Source organism: Nematostella vectensis, chromosome 14 (genome assembly GCF_932526225.1).
Source record: "Nematostella vectensis chromosome 14, jaNemVect1.1, whole genome shotgun sequence".
Classification (NCBI taxonomy): Eukaryota; Metazoa; Cnidaria; class Anthozoa; order Actiniaria; family Edwardsiidae; genus Nematostella; species Nematostella vectensis.
In genome coordinates, this window is record NC_064047.1 from 1,329,033 (window position 1) to 1,350,396 (window position 21,364).

The following is a 21,364-nucleotide window of genomic DNA, read 5'->3' on the forward strand; positions in this document are numbered from 1 at the left end:
TATTTTGGCTATATCCGAGAGATTTTTCTATGTAGATCGCAAATGTGAATATGGAACTATAGAACTAACCTGTGCATACGGTTAAACATTGAAAAAATATGGGGATCGTTGCGGATAGTTGATTGGGGGACCTTTGGGAATTGTTTCGGGTCCGTATGTTCCTCCTGTTCACCAAACACGATTCTTTCAATATAGACGGGTACCCTGTGGAAGTTGTTTTTTTAAAAGGCCGCACTGCCACATGGGATTCCAAATCGAACCAAAATTGCGACGAGGTGAAACTTTTTCAGAAGTTTTATTTGTTTTGTTAAAAATTATTTTGACTTAAAATGTGATTATGACTGATGGAAACTGGGCTGCATTTCAAACACCTACGAAAAACCAAGTCAGTATTTTCTGTGCAATCTGATGTTGTGTGTATGAATTCTGATTCGGTCTGCTTTTGTTTTGTGTAAAACGCTGGATATGTTTCAAAGTTTCATGGCTTTCATGTTTGAAAATAGAGTAAAGCACAAGCGATTTCTACAGTTTTATTTTGTTGCGTTTAATAACAATTTTGATGAAAAAAAGGCTGTGCTCTTGTGTAGCAAATCATAAATGATCATCGATCATCAAATTCAATTCTTTGTAGACCAGAATGGGAGATACAGATGATTGGGCTGACTTTGGTGGATTTGAAGTAAGTAACAAACAAGTATTCAGGTTGCATACAAGTGCACGTTAAGATTGTGCATAGTTCAGTGATTTTTTGTATTTATTTATTCTTTACCTTTTCAGTCTGCAGTTCCAGCTACCAATCCCCAAGCTAGTACAACATCTGGACTAATCTCATGGGCTGCTTTCCCTGCCACTAGCCCTGCCCCCCCAAGGGAAATGATACCATGGGTTTCACCTGCGACACAGCCTGTGGCCCCACCCATCGTGTCCAGCACTCAAGACTGGGGAAATCAAGGGTCCTTGACCAACCAAAATACCAGTCAGGCTATTCTGGCCAATCCGATTGCTTTAGAAACTGGATCATCCAATCAGAGTTCAGCAATGGTAGCCAATCAGAGCTCACAGTTTCCTACTGTTTGTCTTGAGGAAAAGTTCAGTACTGTTGCTGAGCCTAGGCTTATGGCAGAGCCATCATCAAAAGCTATTTCAAGTGATGTATTGGAATTGATGGCTGTACAGATTTCCCCAGACAATGAACTTTTAAAGGAGCATAAACAAGAAGAGGAATCGAGAAAGTCCTTAGAAAAAGATATTAGTGCTTTACAGGAGAAGTTGTCTTTAGCCGATAAAGAGAGGTTAAGAATGAGCAAAGTAAGACCCTTCTCTATACCTAATAAATTTTATGCACTTCACTTTTTCAAGTGTTTTTTTCAAAGATATAAAGGAATTTCACTAAAAGGTTTTTTAAAAAGTTTAAATTTACCTTCTTTTATACTTAGGAAATTGAGTTGCTTGACAATAAGAGCAGTGCTCTTGAAGAAGAGTCCAAGTCATTGCAGGAACAGTTGGAATTCCAGGAAATGAAGTATTCTCAGATGCAGGTGGGTGGATGTCTAATTATTTACTGTTATTTTGAGTATTCTGAGACCTTTGTAACAGAACACGTTTTGTACCCTCTGATTGGTCAACGCATTTCAGTAAGATTGCTTGGTTGGAAACCATTAAGGTGTGCAAAAAAGTAAACAAGAGATTTTTCAAGAAATGGAGATTCTGTAAAGTCAAGTAATGGAAGTGCTCCTCTTAGTTACTTACCTAAAAGAAACCTTGAAAATTAATGGTCTTTATTCCTATTTGTTTGAAAATATTGATGTCTGCTATTCTTTAGTAAAGGAATAAAGACAAGCTATGCCTGTATGGAAATCAAAATAAGCAGAAAAGAAAATGGTCATTGCCTTCTTTTTTTATTTATTTTTTATGTTAGGATGAGCATGCCAAGCAATTGCAGGACTTAAGGCAAGCGGGTCATGATGCATTGGCAATCATTGTTGAAGAATACAAGGTTGGCTTTCAAATTTTTTTTATAGTTTTTAAACACACCTGACAGAATGTAAAACCCAGTACAAAAAATAAGCGTTATACCAACTAACAAAAAAATAAAAATGTTTTTTAATGGAAACACTTGGTCATTTGCTACCTATTTCTCAGGAGTTATCAAGGCAGGCTGTTCTACAGCAGCAGAAAGAGTGTCAGTTGGAGATAAAAGATTTGCTGGAGAGTGAGAGGGAAAAACTGAGGGATACACTCAAGAATCAGGTGCTTACCCTAATATGTTGATATAATTAGGTACAAATAACAGTGTCATCATTAGGAGAGGTCATTTATTCAACAATAGTGTAGAGTCTTGTAATATGGTTGACCCATCCCAGGTTCCACCCAGCCTCTCTGAAGGTTGTTTTCTAACCTTTTTGTTATTTCTCCATTCAGGAAGAAAATACAGTCAAGGTGGTCGAAGAGGAAAGAGTGAAGAGTGCCGAGTCCATGAGAATGACTTTGGAAGCTGAGGCTGCAAAGCATGAGGTCCTAATATTTTATTCTTTCTTCCCATAGAAAGGATTGTTTCTGCTTATGTATCCAGTATCTAAAATTGATATTGATTTTCCCTTTTGTAGAACAATTTAAAAGACGCTTTAGCAGGGGAGAAAGAGAGAAGCAAACAGGCCATTGAAAAAGCTGTACAGGTAAGCTTTCAATATTTTTTTAGAACTACAGTAATCTAGAAATAATAGAAATTATCATCTAGGAATTAAAATCTAGAATAATAGAATATAGTTTTATATGGCACATATAACCTAGCCTGGGTAGTGGCTCAAGGGAGAGGGACGGGGGGAGAGCGGGTGAGAGATGAAAAAGCAAGTGGCTGAGGGGGACTGGGGGTCCCCCATCCCTTCTCTTGAGCCGCTACGCAGGCTACATATAACCCAAAATCCTAGATTAAAGAACAGTACATTTCTTTTGCTTTTGTTCAGGGTACAGAAACTCAAAATGTTAAAAAGGCATCATGAAAACCATTTGTCTGTGTTTGCAGGAAAGTCTAGCAGATGGTAAAAGAAACTTAGAGAAGACGTTAGTGGAAGAAAGAGCAAAACATGCTGAAGCCATGAAAGACTTGATGGTTTGTATTGTTCAAACAGGCAATTCTTTGCATAATATTTTTTCAATAGGGGGAATACAATACAGGGAAAGGGGGGGTTGTGGTACCCATTTTTTAACTACTGCAATTGCTTGAACAAGCACTTCCCTCAAAGAAGTACCTCTTCCTAATAAGTGCCTTGCCTAAGAGGAAGATGTGCCTCCCCTAAACATGTTACAGATTATATATTGTTACCGAATGCAGGAATCGACAGAAAGAATGTTACAAGAAAGGATTCAGAATGCATTGCAGGAAGAGCGGGAAAAAAATAAGGTGAGTAAGTATCAGTGGCCAAGCAGGCCCCTCCCACCCCCCTATTTTAACAGGGGTAGAACTATGGGTGGACCAAGCAGTCCCCACCCACCCCCCTATTTTATCAGGGGTAGAACTATGGGTGCACCAAGCAGGCCCCAACTATCCCCCTATTTTATCAGGAGTAGAACTATGGGTGCACCAAGCAGACCCCACCCGCCCCCTATTTTATCAGGGGTAGAACTATGGGTGGACCAAGCAGCCCCCACCCACCCCCCTATTTTATCAGGGGTAAAACTATGGGTGGACCAAGCAGGCCCCACCCACCCCCTATTTTATCAGGGAGAGAATTATGGGTGGACCAAGCAGGCCCCACCCACCCCTCTATTTTATCAGGGGTAGAACTATGGGTGGACCAAGCAGCCCCCACCCACCCCCCTATTTTATCAGGGGTAGAACTATGGGTGGACCAAGCAGGCCCCACCCACCCCCTATTTTATCAGGGGTAAAACTATGGGTGGACCAAGCAGCCCCCACCCACCCCCCTATTTTATCAGGGGTAGAACTATGGGTGGACCAAGCAGGCCCCACCCACCCCCTATTTTATCAGGGAGAGAATTATGGGTGGACCAAGCAGGCCCCACCCACCCCTCTATTTTATCAGGGGTAGAACTATGGGTGGACCAAGCAGCCCCCACCCACCCCCCTATTTTATCAGGGGTAGAACTATGGGTGGACCAAGCAGGCCCCACCCACCCCCTATTTTATCAGGGGTAGAACTATGGGTGGACCAAGCAGCCCCCACCCACCCCCCTATTTTATCAGGGGTAGAACTATGGGTGGACCAAGCAGGCCCCACCCACCCCCTATTTTATCAGGGGTAAAACTATGGGTGGACCAAGCAGGCCCCACCCACCCCCTATTTTATCAGGGGTAAAACTATGGGTGGACTAAGCAGCCCCCACCCACCCCCTATTTTATCAGGGGTAGAACTATGGGTGGACCAAGCAGTCCCCACCCACCCCCTATTTTATCAGGGGTAAAACTATGGGTGGACTAAGCAGCCCCCACCCACCCCCTATTTTATCAGGGGTAGAACTATGGGTGGACCAAGCAGTCCCCACCCACCCCCTATTTTATCTGGGGTAAAACTATGGGTGGACTAAGCAGCCCCCACTCACCCCCTATTTTATTAGGGGTAAAACTATGGGTGGACCAAGCAGGCCCCACCCACCCCCTATTTTATCAGGGGTAAAACTATGGGTGGACCAAGCAGGCCCCACCCACCCCCCTATTTTATCAGGGGTAGAACTATGGGTGGACCAAGCAGTCCCCACCCACCCCCTATTTTATCAGGGGTAAAACTATGGGTGGACTAAGCAGCCCCCACCCACCCCCTATTTTATCAGGGGTAGAACTATGGGTGGACCAAGCAGTCCCCACCCACCCCCTATTTTATCTGGGGTAAAACTATGGGTGGACTAAGCAGCCCCCACCCACCCCCTATTTTATTAGGGGTAAAACTATGGGTGGACCAAGCAGGCCCCACCCACCCCCCTATTTTATCAGGGGTAAAACTATGGGTGGACCAAGCAGCCCCCACCCACCCCCCATTTTATCAGGGGTAAAACTATGGGTGGACCAAGCAGGCCCCACCCACCCCCCTATTTTATCAGGGGTAGAATTATGGGTGGACCAAGCAGGCCCAACCCACCCCCCTATTTTCAGATATTTGGCTTAAAATTAATAAAAAATATAAGAAAATCCGTAAAAAACAATGCATCCGACCCCCCCCCCCCTCCTTGAAACCCAGTGGACAGCTGTATGAAATAATTGTTTTGACCAAGCACTAGGGAGTTTTTCAAATAGATAACAAGGAACTCGCCAGTCTTATCTCTTTAACTCTCACTTTTTTTCATATCTCACTTATTATTTTTGATGTTCTCTGTTTAACAGGTCGCACTGTATTTTTATCTGCGAAAATATGATTTCAGGCCCTATTGTAATTTGTTATATTTATTTTTGTGATTCCGTTTTTCTTAAAGAAATCCATCCAGACTGTTGTTGACAGTGAGCGGGCTCAAGGAAGAGAGGCTGTAGAGGAGGCGATCAACACCACGAGAAACAAGATGACTGAGTACTTACATCATAAACAAGAGGTAAGACTCACCGACCAACACGGCGATTGTGTCAGGATCATACCTCTACCATTTTGTCTTTATAACGACCATACTGCTGTCAATTCGCGACCATACTACAGCATACCGCGAACATGCCGCGATTATATTGCGAGTATACCGCGACCATATCGCGAGTATATTACGGCATATCGCAAACATACTGCGACCATACCACTCCCACCTCAGGGTATTTAATGAACACTCCCCTATATAATGTTTTCTCTGTCTTGCGCAGATGGATGCACAAGTTAGACTACGTCAGTTTGCCGCCATGGATTTGTTTCTTGAAGGTACTCGAGCTCAGCTTAAGAACCTGATGGAGTCTACACAGACCAACGATCACAAGAATGATACAGCTCAGGAAGCTGATGGAACCGAGACAAACCAAAAAAACTTGAGAGCGATGTAAAAGTCATAAAAGAAAATTTTAATTAACATAAGAAGCCACAACTTTCGGAACCAACAAGAGACGACAGATAAATCAACTTTGACAGGAGTACTTTGATGTATTTTTGTGTTTTTTATTGATTGTTTTGCAAGAGGTAATATAAACAATGTCCTCAAGTATTAACAAGAACCTTATCAAATAGCTTTTTTAACTTTTATAAGAGACCAGTTCATTAGGCAATTTTAGTTAAACAGTTATATTAGAAAAAGTTACAAGATCCATCCACATTCCACCCATAGTCTCAACATCCCGGGGGTGGAGGGGGGGCGGACTCCAATAAATAAATGCAGACAGGAGTGATCGTCGGTAAAATCAATTTAAACCCTAAGGGATAGCACTTCGGGTGTGGTCAACATAAATTATTACCCCTAAGAGTCCCCCCACCCCGTCTCCTCCCCGGCCTCGTAGTACACACTAAAAAATGTAGTGCGCAATCCACGCGGATCATATTGAGACATGAGCAAATTTACTGCGGTTTTCAATATACGATTTGCAACAGTTAATCATTTTCTGGATTCCGTCAATCAAAATCCTTGGAGCGTTTTCATTGGCCAGCACTGAACAAATCCCAATTCCTTCCCTTATGGGCTAGGTCCGAAACCACAATGAAAATTCTATTACCCTGCGTGTCGTCCAAAAGCCGTAGATTTCGCTGATGTTATAGCAGCTTACGGGAACTCTAACCATTAGTCAGAACGGGAAAGAGCTCTCTACTCGGTTGAAATTATTTGGTTTCGGCGTCTTGTATGGCAGTAAAGTAAGGTTGTGTTAATTTTCAAAATTACAGTGTTTTGTACATGTGTTGTTTGCCGTAGCAGTTTTCATTGCTTGTTTGGTGATGACTTGGACCTCACAAAATTTGTCAATGCAATTCTCACGTTGGGCGACTGGTTTGGGACTTCGCCACACATTTTCTTTTAATTTTATTGCATGCATGGCGTGGTTTGGGACCTCGCAAAATATTCATTTAATTTTATGTTACGTGACTGGTTTGGAACCTCGACATTAATTTTGAATGAATGAATGAATAAAATAAAGTTAATGTGAGGTGAGGCGTGGCCAAGATGAGGTTAAGTTGTTACGAGGCGTGGTTATATAAGGTTGAAGTGAGGTGAGGTCAGGTCAAGAAGAGGTTAAGTTGTTACGAGGCGTGGTGAAATAAGGTTAAAGTGAGGTGAGGCGTGGTCCAGGTGAGGTTAAGGTGAATACAGTCCAAGGTGAGGTTTAGTTAAGACGAGGCGTGTTGAGGTCACATCAGTGTTACATCAGTGAGGTGGGGCGTGGTGAGGTAAGCTGAACCGAGGAGCAGTTGACCAACTTATCCATCTTTTTTCTATTAGATAGCATCTCAACCAAGGCAAATACATCTAGTCAAAGTAGGAATACGTGCTTATTCAACACAAACAAGACATTAGACTTCATATCCTAAAGCCCATGATACTACCCAGGATTGGCTGGAGGGAGGGGGGGGGGGGGGGGGGGCGAAGTCATAGCTATCATATGGATAACACGGAGTATTTGAGGATTTTTTTATAAGAAATGACCCACCTTTTGGCGGCCAGGGGGGAGGGGTGCGCACACCATGCCCACCCCCCTGTACACCCCCTGGGTACGCGCCTGACTACAGACTTTTCGAGGCTCCTGCCTCTTCCTAGGTGTCTAGTGGATGATAAAGAGACAGGAGCCACGAAAAGTCTGCAATTTCTATCCATTTAGCACTCTTTACAGATCATAATCATACCAGGCGCTACCAGCCACCAACAGCACCTCTTTGCACGTGGTACACATGAAGCCAGGCGCAGTAGCTACTCAGTGTACATATTAAAGAAGGCCAATCACCGCAATTTTATGCTCTCGCTCTTAATGCCGAGTGACTCAAAGAATCCAATTTCCATCGGCTAATTCAAGCCAATTCAAGCGAGAAACCAAGATATTTTCAATTAAATATCGTCAATAACATATCAGACTTCATTCTTAGACTGTTATTTTGAAGATTTCTCGCAAATAAAAATGTGTATTTTCAATGATAAACAATAACAAACGCGTAGGTAAGCGACATTCTTTAAGATTATTGTTGTCGTAATGATGGTGATGACTCATCAGCGGGTTCTTTCACGTTTCTGTCCGCCGAGTTCAAGTTGTATGCGCCTGCTGCCACCAGCGGGGCGCTGAGCTGCCTCGCCTTCTGGATCGCAGCGGCGAGAGTCGCCCTTGAAGTTATTACAGGTGAGTCGTGACAGACGGACGGACAGACAGACCAATAACAGACAGACAGACCAATAACGGACAGACAGATCAATAACGGACTGACAGACCAATAACGGACACACTGACCAATAACGGACAGACAGACCAATAACAGACAGACGGACCAATAATGGACAGACAGACCAATAACAGACAGACAGACCAATAACAGACGGACGGACCAATAATGGACAGACAGACCAATAACGGACAGACAGACCAACATACAATAACGGACGGACGAACCAATAACGAATAGACAGACCAATAACGGACGGACGGGCGGGCAGTCAGACCAATAACGGACGGACAGACAGACGTCCGTCAGACGGATGGAAAGACAGACAAACGGAGAGACGGACCAACGGGAGGTCAGACGGACAAACAGAGCAGTCAGATGGTTATATAAACAGAAGAACAGAGAGACGTCCATGCAAACTGAAGGGCGGACAGTCGAAAACAGAGACAGATGGACGAACAGACAAACAGATCTTGTATCAGCATTTATGATTACTTTATTTGTTCGGTTTCAGTATTAGCCATGAGTAACTTCATCTCTGGTGGTATGGGTCCCAAAGCCTCATACGCTACCGCTATGGATGTCTACATGTTCACGTGTTTGTGTTTGTAGCCTTCTTAGAATACGCCCTCATGCACCACCAGATATATTCCAACAAATGCCAGTGTGCGGCTGACGTAAGTATCAATTAAAACCATTATTTCTATAGGCTTTCCACGAATAACGGTTTCAATTTAGGGCCAATCACGGATCATCGTTTACCATCTTCAACATTATTATCACCATCATCTTCAAAACTACCTTCATCATCTTATCATCATCTGTCGTTGATATCATTATCAAGATAAAAATCATTATCATCCCTACCTCCCTCCCTCGCTAAATGGAAGGTCCTTATATCAACACATATATATTTCTTCATTCTCCACAAACTAATAGGGACGTTACTCAAGAAATAGGAACAAATAACAAAGCGATAACCGACGACATAAGAAAGGAAAAAGACCTTGAACACGCATTAGAAAACACCGGTCTTAGGGGCGATACGAGCCATGGTCTTAGCGGCGATACGAGGGTCTTAGCGGCGATACGAGGCATGGTTTTAGCGGTGATACGAGGAATGGTCTTAGCGGTGATACGAGGCATGGTCTTAGCGGCGATACGAGGCATGGTCTTAGCGGCGATACGAAGCATGGTCTTAGCGGCGATACGAAGCATGGTCTTAGCGGCGATACGAGGGTCTTAGCGGCGATACGAGGCATGGTTTCAGCGGCGATACGAGGCATGGTTTTAGCGGTGATACGAGGAATGGTCTTAGCGGCGATACGAACATGGTCTTAGCGGCGATACGAGGAATGGTCTTAGCGGCGATACGAGGCATGGTCTTAGCGGCGATACGAGGAATGGTCTTAGCGGCGATACGAGGGCCTTAGCGGCGATACGAGGCATGGTTTTAGCGGCGATACGAGGAATGGTCTTAGCGGCGATACGAGGCATGGTCTCAGCGACGATACGAGGCATGGTCTTAGCGGCTATACGAGGAATGGTCTTAGCGGCGATACGAGGAATGGTCTTAGCGGCGATACGAGGAATGGTCTTAGCGGCGATACGAGGCATGGTCTTGACTCTCACAAGACTGTGGACCCTATGACGCATGCGCGGATTCAAGATGCCAGCAGTCCAGGCATTAGGGACATGCGCAATACAGACTTGTGTCGGGGTAACGAAAACGAAAACGAGGCGCGGTGAAACCGGATGTGACGTCAGCGCAGTGAATGGTCATGAGCACAAGGACTCCATGCAAAAAAGTGGCGTAACTTGGCGCCAAAATAACCGCCGTAGATTGCGGAAGGGTCATTTCACTGATGAAGCGAAAAGCGGAGCGTTGTATTCTGGCAAGGGGACTGCTCCGATGGAACATGTGTGCTGGTATTCACGTTTAGGCGAGTACAGCAAAACATTGTTTCCGATGAGCTTTGGGCATTTTATTTGATCCTGGAGTGAGATTGTAATCGTACTGACAGCTACTTTAAGTAGAAGCGCATTTTACATTATAGGTTTAAAAAGAGAAAATATACTGTGACGTCACGCAGCCTAGTCCAAGGCGTTCTTACCCGGTTTCCTGTGGTTGGGTTTCCTGTGGATGGTAAGAGTTGTGACGTCACAGGAGACAATAGTTCGTCCCAGCCCCCAAGCTGTCTCACGGCTCATCTCCGAGCTTAGGAGAGAAGCCTGGGACTTTGCTGACTGTCACGCATTTTTCTAAAAATCTGTACATTGCAGGGTATATACATTATATTCTACTTCCATCCCGTACCATTGTCAGTGTTTCCGTACTGTTTAAAATCTGACAGTAAATCTAAGCTAAGGAACTCTATTCTTTTTTTTTTTTCCATAAGATCGTCTAGTTTTCAGTTGGGGCTGGGCCGTTCTTATTTTTGCTGCTATCTACGCCTGACTGTCGGTTCACTCTTTTACTCCCAGGCCTCCCAGGCTCTGAGCGAGTACGGGTGAACGGCTGGATGGGCTTCCTGTGGTGAGGTTTTAACGGCTTTTCATGTATTCAAAATATCGCTTCTAAACTATATTTTTTTAACTTTCTAATGTTGAAATATCTCAATAAAGATGCTTAGATACTAAATGAACATCTGTGAAGTGATTATTTTCGAGTTAAGGGCCGTTTAAGTGTGATTTGCGAACGCTAGATTTCAGTGTCCATTAACCCCCTTATCTGTAACGCCAAATGTATTATCCCCCATCCGTCTGTTTTTATGGTAGGCCCGCCCCCGAGAATTTGCAAAAAAAGACATTTCAATGTTGTGGAGTCACAAAACGCTTTATCTATACATAATAGGATAACCTCGCGTTTCATTGTAGGAAATCTTTTTGGGGATAAATCGAATTCGAGTCTACATTCCTTCACATCAAACTCCAGCTGCTCCATACCGTGGAAAGTCCACATTCTACGACTACCTTACTGACTTTCTTGTTGATTATCTCGCGTCTAAGTGATCCGGTAACCCTTTAAGGCCTAACCTATTTTGAGGGGTCCTCGCTTTCTATTTCCACATCCTACTTACTTGCTTGGTGGATTATTTCAGGTCAAAGGGACATAGCCCTTTATCGTACAAGTACTCCAAGTAGGTCAGATTGCCCTCTAAGGCCCTGCGTATTGAGGACCTTTTACATGGTTCTGGGACCAGCATGTAGATCGCCAGTTTGTTGATAAGCAAGTCACAACATGCAAGCCTAAAGGTGGCGAGAAACCTGAAGGGGCAAGCGGAATAAAATTAGGTGGTTCCAAGAGGCTAAGGGGACTAGAATAAGGTGGTTCCAAGAGGCAAGGGGACTAGAATTAGGTGGTTCCAAGAGGCAAGGGGAATAGAATTAGGTGGTTCCAAGAGGCAAGGGGACTAGAATTAGGTGGTTCCAAGAGGCAAGGGGACTAGAATTAGGTGGTTCCAAGAGGCAAGGGGACTAGAATTAGGTGGTTCCAAGAGGCAAGGGGACTAGAATAAGGTGGTTCCAAAAGGCAAGGGGACTAGAATTAGGTGGTTCCAAGAGGCAAGGGGACTAGAATTAGGTGGTTCCAAGAGGCAAGGGGACTAGAATTAGGTGGTTCCAAGAGGCAAGGGGACTAGAATTAGGTGGTTCCAAAAGGCAAGGGGAATAGAATTAGGTGGTTCCAAGAGGCAAGGGGACTAGAATTAGGTGGTTCCAAGAGGCAAGGGGACTAGAATAAGGTGGTTCCAAGAGGCTAAGGGACTAGAATTAGGTGGTTCCAAGAGGCAAAGGGCTAGCCCTCATTATTATTTTTGTCACTGCCATCACATAGACATCATAATCATTATATCAAACCACAATCATCACCATCACCAAAGCTCATTGTCATCATCATCGCCATCACCATTACCATCATTGATATGACCAACATTTTATCACTATCATCATTATAATCAGGGCACTCTCATTATAAACATTATAACTGTAATATATTCGGATGGGCTCCCTGTGTTGTACACCATATTTGGAATGCCTCGTGGGCATGTCGGGGGTTGTTCAGAAATAAATGGAGTTCAGTTGTTGTGTTCAACGAGCTGTCTATTTCTTCGTGATGTTTTAGTCCCGAAAACATTACATCTGGCGACGAGGACCGGATCTGTGGAACACCATGAGTGTCATCGGTCAACTAAGAGAGTTCGACCGGCAAAAAGAGTCGTTTGAAGCTTACATTGAGCGGCTTGAAAACTTCATGAAGGCGAATGGCGTGCGAAAGGAGAACGAGGTAGCTGTCTTGCTCACTGCAATAGGTCCTGAAACGTACGGACTGTTGAGGAATCTTTTGACTCCGGAAAAACCTGACACCAAGACATATAAAGATCTTGTGGATATTTTGAGTGGCCATTTGCATCCGAAACCCTTGGTTATTGCCGACCGATTCAATTTTCATAACCGGTTTCGTCACGACTCCGAAACAGTTGCGGACTTTGGCGCCCAACTAAAGAAGCTTTCAACTCACTGTGAGTTCGGAACTTTCCAAGATGAAGCTTTGAGAGACCGTTTTGTATGTGGTCTACGCCAGGAAGCGATTCAACGGAAACTTTTAACCGAGAAAACCTTGACGTTTGCGAAGGCTTTGGAGATCGCTCAGTCGATGGAAATGGCGGAATCGAAGTCGTCGGAATTGAAGGGCTCTGGATCGTCCGGATCGGGCTGCGTTGAAGAAGTTCATCAGCTTGGAAAAAAGCCACAGAAACACAAGAAATTCACACAGAACAAGGGAGGAAAGCCCAAAACAGCATGTCATCGTTGTGGCAGTGCTGAACATGATGGTAAATCCTGTAAATACAAGAAGTATAAGTGTGATAATTGTGGCAAAATGGGTCACCTAAAGAGAGTCTGTCAGTCCAAGGAGTGCAAGGAAACCAAGTATGTTGAAGTTTCAGTGGACAATGACCAAGAAGATGAGTCATTGGGGTTCTTTTCAACTCGTGAACCCAGCAGCAAAGCAGTGACAGTAACTATCACTGTTAACGGAAAGGAAATTCCAATGGAAGTTGATACGGGAGCTGCACGCACAGTCATCCCTGAAAAGTTGTTCAAAGAGAATTTTGGACATTTGAAACTCAAGAATGCAAGTACCTCATTAAAGACTTATTCTGGAACAGTGTTACCTTTAATTGGTGAAACCGAAGTTCTAGTTGAGTACGAGGGTCAAAGTGCCAAGTTGCCTCTGATTGTGGCAAAAGTTGAGAGCAAACCAGCTATTCTGGGTCGTAATTGGCTCAGTGTTGTTAAGCTGAACTGGGAGCACCTTTTTAGTGTTTCTTCTTCTGATTTAGTTCATGAACTGACTGCACGGTTCAAGGGTGTTTTCGGTACGGGCCTGGGCAAAATCAAGGAGTTTCAAGCGAGAATCAATGTGCAACCTGAGGCCACGCCTAGGTTTCATAAGGCTCGCCCCGTGCCGTATGCCCTAAAGCCAGCAGTTGAAGCAGAGTTGGATCGCATGGAAAAGGAGGGGATCGTGACAAAAGTGTCCCATAGTGAGTGGGCTGCTCCGTTAGTGGTTGTCCCTAAGGCAGATGGTGGTGTTCGTTTGTGTGGAGACTACAAAGTTACGGTGAATCCAGTTTTGGACGTCGACCAATACCCTCTGCCTAACCCTCAAGATTTGCTCAGTGCTCTGGCAGGTGGTACCAAGTTTTCTAAACTTGACCTCAAGCATGCATATCAGCAACTGCCTCTTGGTGAGGAGTCCAAGAAGTTCCTCACTGTCAACACCTGTAAAGGGCTCTATCAGTATAATCGGTTGCCTTTTGGTGTCGCAAGCGCACCTGCTGTATTTCAATCTACTATTGACACCATTCTCAAGGGCATTGATGGTGTTGTTTGCTATATCGACGATATTTTGATCACTGGAAGGAATGACCAGGAACACAAAGCAAGATTAGAGGCGGTGCTGGAAAGACTTGAGAAATACGGAATTTCTCTCAAGTTGTCGAAATGCAGTTTCCTGGAGGACAGGGTCGGTTTTCTCGGTCATGTCATTGATGCCGAGGGTGTCCACCCTTCACCAGAGAAAGTTCGGGCTGTTGTGGATGCTCCTGCGCCAACTAATGTTACCGAGTTGAGATCTTTTCTGGGTATGTTACAGTACTACGGAAAATTTCTCCCGAACTTGTCAACATTGCTGCACCCGTTAAACAACCTCCTGCGGGACGGGGTTGAGTGGTCATGGCTGCCAGAATGCGAGCAAGCCTTCACCTCTGCAAAAGAGCTCCTGCAATCAGCGAAAGTCCTAACTCATTATGACGTCAATCTTCCAATTAAATTGGCTTGTGATGCATCACCCTATGGCATTGGAGCCGTTATTTCACACGTTATGCCAGGAGGCGAGGAGCGCCCCATTGCTTTTGCCTCAAGAACCCTCACTGGTAGTGAAAAGAATTATGCCCAGCTAGAGAAGGAAGCCCTGTCCATTATTTACGGAGTTAAAAAGTTCCACCAGTTTTTATATGGGCGACGATTTATTCTGGAGACCGACCATAAACCACTCCTAACAATCTTAGGGCCAAAGTCGGCAATTCCCACACTAGCTGCGGCTCGTCTTCAGAGGTGGGCTTTAATTTTAGCATCCCACCAATATGATGTCGTTTACCGTAAAGGTGTCGATCACAGCAATGCGGATGGGCTGTCCAGACTTCCTGTTGATAAGCCTAGAGTTTCAGAGGAAACTGAAATTTATCATTTCAGTTATGTGGATGACCTACCTGTAACGGCAAGGGACATTGCTATGGAAACAAGAAAGGATTCTGTGTTAAGCAAGGTACTTCATTATGTGAAAAGTGGCTGGCCACAGCAGGCACAGGAGGAGGAATTACGTCCTTATTTCAATCGTCGATTGGAACTGTCTGTGGAACAAGACTGTGTTCTCTGGGGTCTGCGGGTCATTATCCCAGAGGCATTTCAGGAGAAAATCCTGCATGATCTTCACGCAGATCACCCAGGTATGTGTCGCATGAAGTCTCTCGCACGCAGCTACCTGTGGTGGCCAAGGCTCGATCAGGCTATCGAGAACATGGTGCACCATTGTGAGGCCTGCCAGTCTGTTCGTAAGCAGCCTGCCACAGCACCTTTGATCCCATGGAAATGGCCTGTTAGAGTTTGGCAACGAGTGCACATGGATTATGCTGTTAAAGACGGAGTGAACTTTTTTGTTGTTGTCGATGCACACTCAAAGTGGCCTGAGATTATTGCTACATCTTCCACTACTGCACCCAAGACCATTGAAATGCTGGCTGGTCTATTTGCATCACATGGATTACCAGAGGAGATGGTCTCCGATAACGGTCCACCGTTCATTTCTAGTGAGCTGGACATGTTTATGAAAAGTAATGGAATACGGCATACACGGGTCCCTCGCTATCATCCCGCTTCTAACGGGGAGGCGGAGAGATATGTTCAAACTCTCAAGCAGGCGTTACTTACCAGCAAGTTTGATCAGGGGAAATCGCTACAGCAACGGCTGTCAAGTTTTCTGTTTTCGTACAGGAACACGCCTCATACGGTTACTGGGCAGACACCTGCTGAGTTGTTCTTGAAGCGTAAGCCTCGCACACGTTTGGCATTGCTTCAGCCCAATCTGGCCCAGCATGTTGAGGAGCGTCAGATGAAGGAAAAGCAACAGCATGATGGTGGCCGAACAAAAACTCGTGAGTTTCTTCCAGGAGACATTGTTTTAGTTCGTAACTTCAGAGGAAAACACAAGTGGGATAAAGGAACAGTGATCTTGAGAATCGGTCCCCTAGCATACCAGATACGTATTGGAGGACGAATGTGTCATGTACATGTTGATCACCTTCTAGCAGCTGGTGATGCGGAGCACACATCCCCACCAACTACAGCTACAGCTATGACTGGGAGTGGCTTTGTTTTGCCCTCTACTCCAGTAGTGTCCTCTAAACCCATTCTTCCTGAGCCTGAGGTTACCCCTCTACCTGAAGTCTCACCTAAATCTTCAGAGACTGTTGTTCCTACATGTACAACTGAGTCACCACCTGACGTGGCATCTACACCTGTGAGGCATTACCCAAGGCGTACCCCTAAACCTGTAGTACGTCTGGACTTGTAAAGAGACTATTAGACGTATTTAGCTCTCTAGTCATTGACATTGTTACATGTTTGTAGCTAGTTCATTCCAGGAACGGGGAGATGTAATATATTCGGATGGGCTCCCTGTGTTGTACACCATATTTGGAATGCCTCGTGGGCATGTCGGGGGTTGTTCAGAAATAAATGGAGTTCAGTTGTTGTGTTCAACGAGCTGTCTATTTCTTCGTGATGTTTTAGTCCCGAAAACATTACAATAACCATCCTCACCTACCAACCCCATCACTATTATCACCACCACTATCATCACCTTTATCATCACCATCACAACCATCGCCTCCATCACCACAACTGTCGTCGTCACCCACACCACAACTGTAATTGACACCATCACCAATATCACCACCATCACCACAACCGTCATCGCCACTGTCACACAACCGTAATTAACATCATCACCAATATCACCACCATCATCATCACCAGAACTACCACACCACCATCATCAACACCATCACCATCAAAACCATCACCTCCATCATCAAAACCACCACCACCACCACCACACCACCAGCATTACCATAAAAACATATCCATCACCACCACCGCAGTCGCCGCTGCCGCCACCACCACCACCACCATCATTATTATCACCATCACCACCATCATCAACATCACTTCTAAAATAGCTAAAGTTTCTCCACGATGAATGGCCACCAGAACTCTATCAGAATTATGTAAGCCTAGGTGACATAGCAGATACGATATTATTGTAACAATTACCTCTCACAATTAAAATCATTCCCAGAATGTCTTTGCAGCTCTACCCGGTAAAACTCCAACCACTGCTCTCCAACAGAAGGCTCTGTGTCCTCAGCCAACGTAAAAGCCAAGAACTCTGCTATGTCTGATTGTGGCACGTGGACAGTACTGCACTCCCAGTCATATAAACTCAAATGATCACAAGCGTAATCAGGCCTCTCCACATACTCAGGGCGTGGAGCAGTGGACTGGATTGAGAGTCGAATGCAAGCATTGCGTGCGTTGAAGTCGTTATGGATCAATGTCCGAGGCGATGACTCAAGTTCTTTCCATATATGGTCAATGATGTGGATGATGTGTTTCCAGATTTTGTATCTGAGAGGAAGAAACTTAAATCATTATAAATGAGCAAATTTTGGGGTGTCAGAGGGCTACATTTGTACAGAGTTATAAGTGTACCAAGGCATATAAATACATAAATGCCTTGGTACACATAAATGGTCGCAAGACAATGACCAACAAAGATTTGCAAATAAGCAGTCTTTTTGAGATATAAACAATGAACACATGGGTATGCTTGCTAAAAAAAAGTTTAGAAGAACATCAGCTCAAAAGGTGTATGCATCAAGTCTGTTGCAATCTAATGTTTTATTATCCGTGCGACTGATTACTCAAACAAAAATCGTGAAGTTGCAACACTTTACTTTGGCGATTTGGAGTTGCAGCGTGCAACAAGAAAAATTGCTGCGACAGATGCAACAAAAATTACATAAAAAAATTGTAAGTGTATGCTGGCTTTCAGAAAGGACATTGAGTTATCTGCGTAGAAATTATTCTAACATAAGTACCATAAGAAAACTTGTTTTTCAGGTTATCTGAGCTTGAGTTACCAGGGTTCAACCTACATATTCCTTGATGTTGTAAATCATCTTATGTACATACAACTCATAACATGCATGTCATCCAGATTATGTGCCAAGGTTGCACAAGGGGGGGCATAGTACGTAAAAGATTTGGCAATTCGTCAATAAGAAAACACTCTGTAGGGTGGCCAAGGGGTAGTGGGTGTGCTTACATGTGCCATTCGCTCTCCCGCTATACACATCAGCTATACACATAGATGTATACACATCTGTATAATTTGGTGGGAGAAACAAATGTACTTCCTCCTGTCGGCTTACCGTTTTTCTGTAACAACATCAGGGGCCTTCAATCGAGCATTATCGGCAAGGGCTTGCCACAGGTCCGTCAGCTCCACCATCTTCTTCCTTGTGAAGGCTTCAATGTAAGGCTTCTTCAGTAAGGAATCCACTCCATCCAGATGAATACTGTGGAACCCAGCAATGTCACGCAGTGCAATCTGATACCAAGGCAGAGGGAAAGTCATTGATGTTTTATTCAAAATTTCTATAGCAAAGGGGATTCTTACATATGATCTTTTCCATGTGATATCCAAAACTAAGTGAATGCGCTTTTTTGTAGTTGTTATCCAGTACCTCTATGTACTTTTTGGTCCAAACATCAGGAGCATCATCCATTCTGTTCATGAGGGTAACACAGGGTGTTCCCAAATACTCCATGGCTATTATAAACATTTCCTAAACAAACAAACAAAGAAATACCATAATTAGACTAATTGACTTCTTTAAATAAGAACCCCCTTTTCAATATACCTCCCCTCCTCAATATGGGCCCCTCCACTCCCCCTAAAAAAATATTTTTTTAATAAAATAAAAGCACTACTTGAATGCTATAAATCTTCATTTTATTTAGCTTGCATTGACATTCTTAGTCCCCCGCCCCCTTAAAGTCCTACAATTTTAATAATCTTTGACATACAAGTGACCCAGTGTGAGCCTGTGTACATCCTCATCCATAGTAAAATACCAACTCTATCTTGGTCAAGGGGACTGGGCCGACCACTAGCTATACACCCAGAAGGGGTATGGTCTGTCCCATCAGCTCAAAATCAATCAATATTTCATCATAAAGTCAAGGGTTTCCCTATTGTGCCAAAGTCAATTTATAATGACTTATATTAAAAATCAAGTTCTACCCATTTGACATGGGAGTTGTTGATTCTTCCCCACCCCCCACCCCCCCCCCCCCCAAAAAAAAATAATAGAGCAAGCAAGCAGAGACTGACAGAAAAATTTGTAACATCCTACAGAAAAAAATATTTAGCAGTGACTTGTCAGGGGAAAAAATTGAGAAAGAAAAATTAGCCATTCCCCTCCTCAAAAATTAAATGGTCCATTCCTTAATTAAACAGTAATTAGTTATTTCTATCTTTCTCTGAGCAGTATGAAGAAATAAAAGGCAATAATTACCTTTTCTGGGTTGCTGTTGATATAGTATACTTCAGGGGTTATCCTTGTAAACCTCTGATCCGTTATTTTGTAGACTTCTAGTTCCCGGATATCTGTAAAGCTTAATGCCCAGGCATTTCTTTATCAGTTGGTTGGGTATTTTGGAAGAGATGGCTCATGAAGTTAAGAGATCAAGTCAGGCACATGGCTAGGGGAAGGGCAACATGTACACCACCAAAGTATTTAAACTGCTACAATGGTATTTAATACGAGCAAACAATCCAACTGGTTGTGGAAGTTCACAGCTGCGTACTCAGGATATATGGAGTGCACCGTCATATGCATCACATGTAAAAGAAAGTATTTGACAATAACCCTTTAATAAGAAATACCCAGTTTTGGGGGTCCAAGGGGGGTTGCCACGCCTTGGACCATACCCCTAGGTATGTACTTGGTTCATATTCCAGGAGGTATGAATCAACACAAGGTTGAAAAGGTATTTTAAATGCCTCTGTTAAAAAGGGGGGTTGCGCTGACTTTTTGAGCGTTAGCCATTTGCTCCGCCGAAGGGCTAATTCACTCCGACGAAGGGTTAACGCTCGAAACATCAGCGCAACCACTTTGTTTAACAGAGACATTTAAAATACCTTTTCAACCTTGTGTTGATTCATACCTTGTCTAAACCATGCCTTTGCAAACCATCTAGTTTTTCTACAGCTTGCCTGTAGTCTTTCCACATATTCCAGGAGGACTTACCAATAGCCAAGCTGGTTTTTGTACTTTTCAAACACAGTGGAAACAGGGTTCCCACATTTCTGGGCCAGACCATTAATAGCATCCACAGTGACTCTGCCAGCGGCCTTGGCCTTTAGCACTATAAGCATTGTCTTTTCGTTCCCATGGGGGGTTGTGTAGGTAACATCATATAGAAAGTGTCCAACTGGGTAAACATTATGTTTGCAGAGATTAGAAAGCCGACCGGACTTGTTGTCAATCTAAGAGAATAACCAAAAAGAAGTTTGTTTCGACAAAAGTTGGTTTGCCGAGTATACGAGCAACACCGTTTTTTGCGGCTATGCAGCCGCAAGGTTGTACGCTTTTGCTTCTCGTAAGTTATAAATCACTTTAAAAACACGTTAGTTGGTTGGCTAAGAAATATTACCTCTCGAGCTCTAAAGGAGACAAGTTTTCCTTTTGATTCGACAATTTTCCGAAACAAATTGTCGTCAAAAACCTCCGTAGCGTCAGCCATTGTGAAACATAACAACCAGTAACGCCTGACCGTTTTACAAGTTGTAGGGAGACTAAGTACTAGTTGCAGCAAATCACCCATTGCATCCTGGTACTCTAGCAAAAAAACCGGCCGCGAAAACCACGCTCCGACCCACCTCTTTCTCCACAGACTAGAGGTCGGTTTACACGATTTTTATGCAATCTTTGGTGCATCTGTTGCGGCTTCTTCGAATCGCCAGTGTAAAAAAAAAAGAAAAAAGAAAGAAAAAAAGCGATTCAAAGATAACGTCTACCGAGGCTGGTGGTCAGACGCGAAGCGCGCGCCACATTTTCAGGTGCGACCATCCTTTGCGTCTAATAATCTGTGTTTTCAATCTCCGTTTATCATCAACAGGAAACATGAGAGAACAATTATATAAAGCAATTGTTCCTATTTGCTTGAAAAAAATACCCGTAATATTCCCTTCCCTCTAGAATCTAATGCGAGGGGGCTTTTTAGCAATCATCAAAACATCAAACAAAATCTGCTTATTTCAACATCTGTTTGCCATATTAATTGAATTAAAACAAACAAAGGGGGCGGAAAATTGTCAATAAAACAGTGGGGATGCGTTTGAGTCACTAAAATTAAAACTGTCAATAACACACAACGTTTGAATCAGGAGCGGATCTAGG

The 21,364-nt window shown here is 43.8% G+C and overlaps 3 protein-coding genes and 1 long non-coding RNA gene across 4 annotated transcripts; 3 read left to right on the forward strand and 1 right to left on the reverse strand.

Annotated features, from left to right (window-relative positions):
- The first annotated feature begins 226 nt into the window (after window positions 1-226).
- LOC5512798 (coiled-coil domain-containing protein 91) lies at window positions 227-6,303 on the forward strand. Its single transcript, XM_001633099.3, has 12 exons — window positions 227-385; window positions 632-679; window positions 778-1,308; window positions 1,437-1,538; window positions 1,919-1,996; window positions 2,143-2,250; window positions 2,422-2,514; window positions 2,607-2,675; window positions 3,023-3,109; window positions 3,332-3,400; window positions 5,425-5,538; window positions 5,795-6,303. Exons 1-12 carry the CDS (start codon window positions 338-340, stop codon window positions 5,966-5,968), a joined length of 1,521 nt encoding a protein of 506 aa, XP_001633149.1. The 5' UTR covers window positions 227-337; the 3' UTR covers window positions 5,969-6,303.
- Window positions 6,304-8,029: 1,726 nt separating this feature from the next.
- Window positions 8,030-10,664, forward strand: LOC125559869. Its single transcript, XR_007306563.1, has 2 exons — window positions 8,030-8,950; window positions 9,213-10,664. It is a non-coding gene; the product is annotated as an uncharacterized LOC125559869 (long non-coding RNA).
- Window positions 10,237-20,743, reverse strand: LOC5512818. Its single transcript, XM_032382268.2, has 7 exons — window positions 20,619-20,743; window positions 20,213-20,451; window positions 19,478-19,577; window positions 18,644-18,745; window positions 18,329-18,507; window positions 17,169-17,522; window positions 10,237-11,540 (listed from the first exon to the last, which is right to left on the reverse strand). Exons 1-7 carry the CDS (start codon window positions 20,706-20,708, stop codon window positions 11,366-11,368), a joined length of 1,239 nt encoding a protein of 412 aa, XP_032238159.2. The 5' UTR covers window positions 20,709-20,743; the 3' UTR covers window positions 10,237-11,365.
- On the forward strand, window positions 12,263-14,736 carry LOC125559868. Its single transcript, XM_048721964.1, has 2 exons — window positions 12,263-13,674; window positions 14,700-14,736. The coding sequence occupies exons 1-2, from the start codon at window positions 12,445-12,447 to the stop codon at window positions 14,712-14,714; spliced, it is 1,245 nt and encodes a 414-aa protein (XP_048577921.1). The 5' UTR covers window positions 12,263-12,444; the 3' UTR covers window positions 14,715-14,736.
- Window positions 20,744-21,364: the final 621 nt, after the last annotated feature.

Bases quoted from the DNA above. Each gene is read 5' to 3' on its own strand.
- LOC5512798 (XM_001633099.3), top strand. From the start codon at position 338: ATGACTGATGGAAACTGGGCTGCATTTCAAACACCTACGAAAAACCAA. The intron at 1,309-1,436 runs GTAAGACCCTTC...TTTTATACTTAG, and splicing joins AGAGGTTAAGAATGAGCAAA to GAAATTGAGTTGCTTGACAA. The intron at 2,676-3,022 runs GTAAGCTTTCAA...CTGTGTTTGCAG, and splicing joins CCATTGAAAAAGCTGTACAG to GAAAGTCTAGCAGATGGTAA.
- LOC125559868 (XM_048721964.1), top strand. From the start codon at position 12,445: ATGAGTGTCATCGGTCAACTAAGAGAGTTCGACCGGCAAAAAGAGTCG.
- LOC5512818 (XM_032382268.2), bottom strand. From the start codon at position 20,708: ATGGCTGACGCTACGGAGGTTTTTGACGACAATTTGTTTCGGAAAATT. The intron at 20,452-20,618 runs GTAATATTTCTT...TTATTCTCTTAG, and splicing joins TCTCCTTTAGAGCTCGAGAG to ATTGACAACAAGTCCGGTCG. The intron at 18,508-18,643 runs GTACTGGATAAC...CCTTGGTATCAG, and splicing joins GGACCAAAAAGTACATAGAG to ATTGCACTGCGTGACATTGC.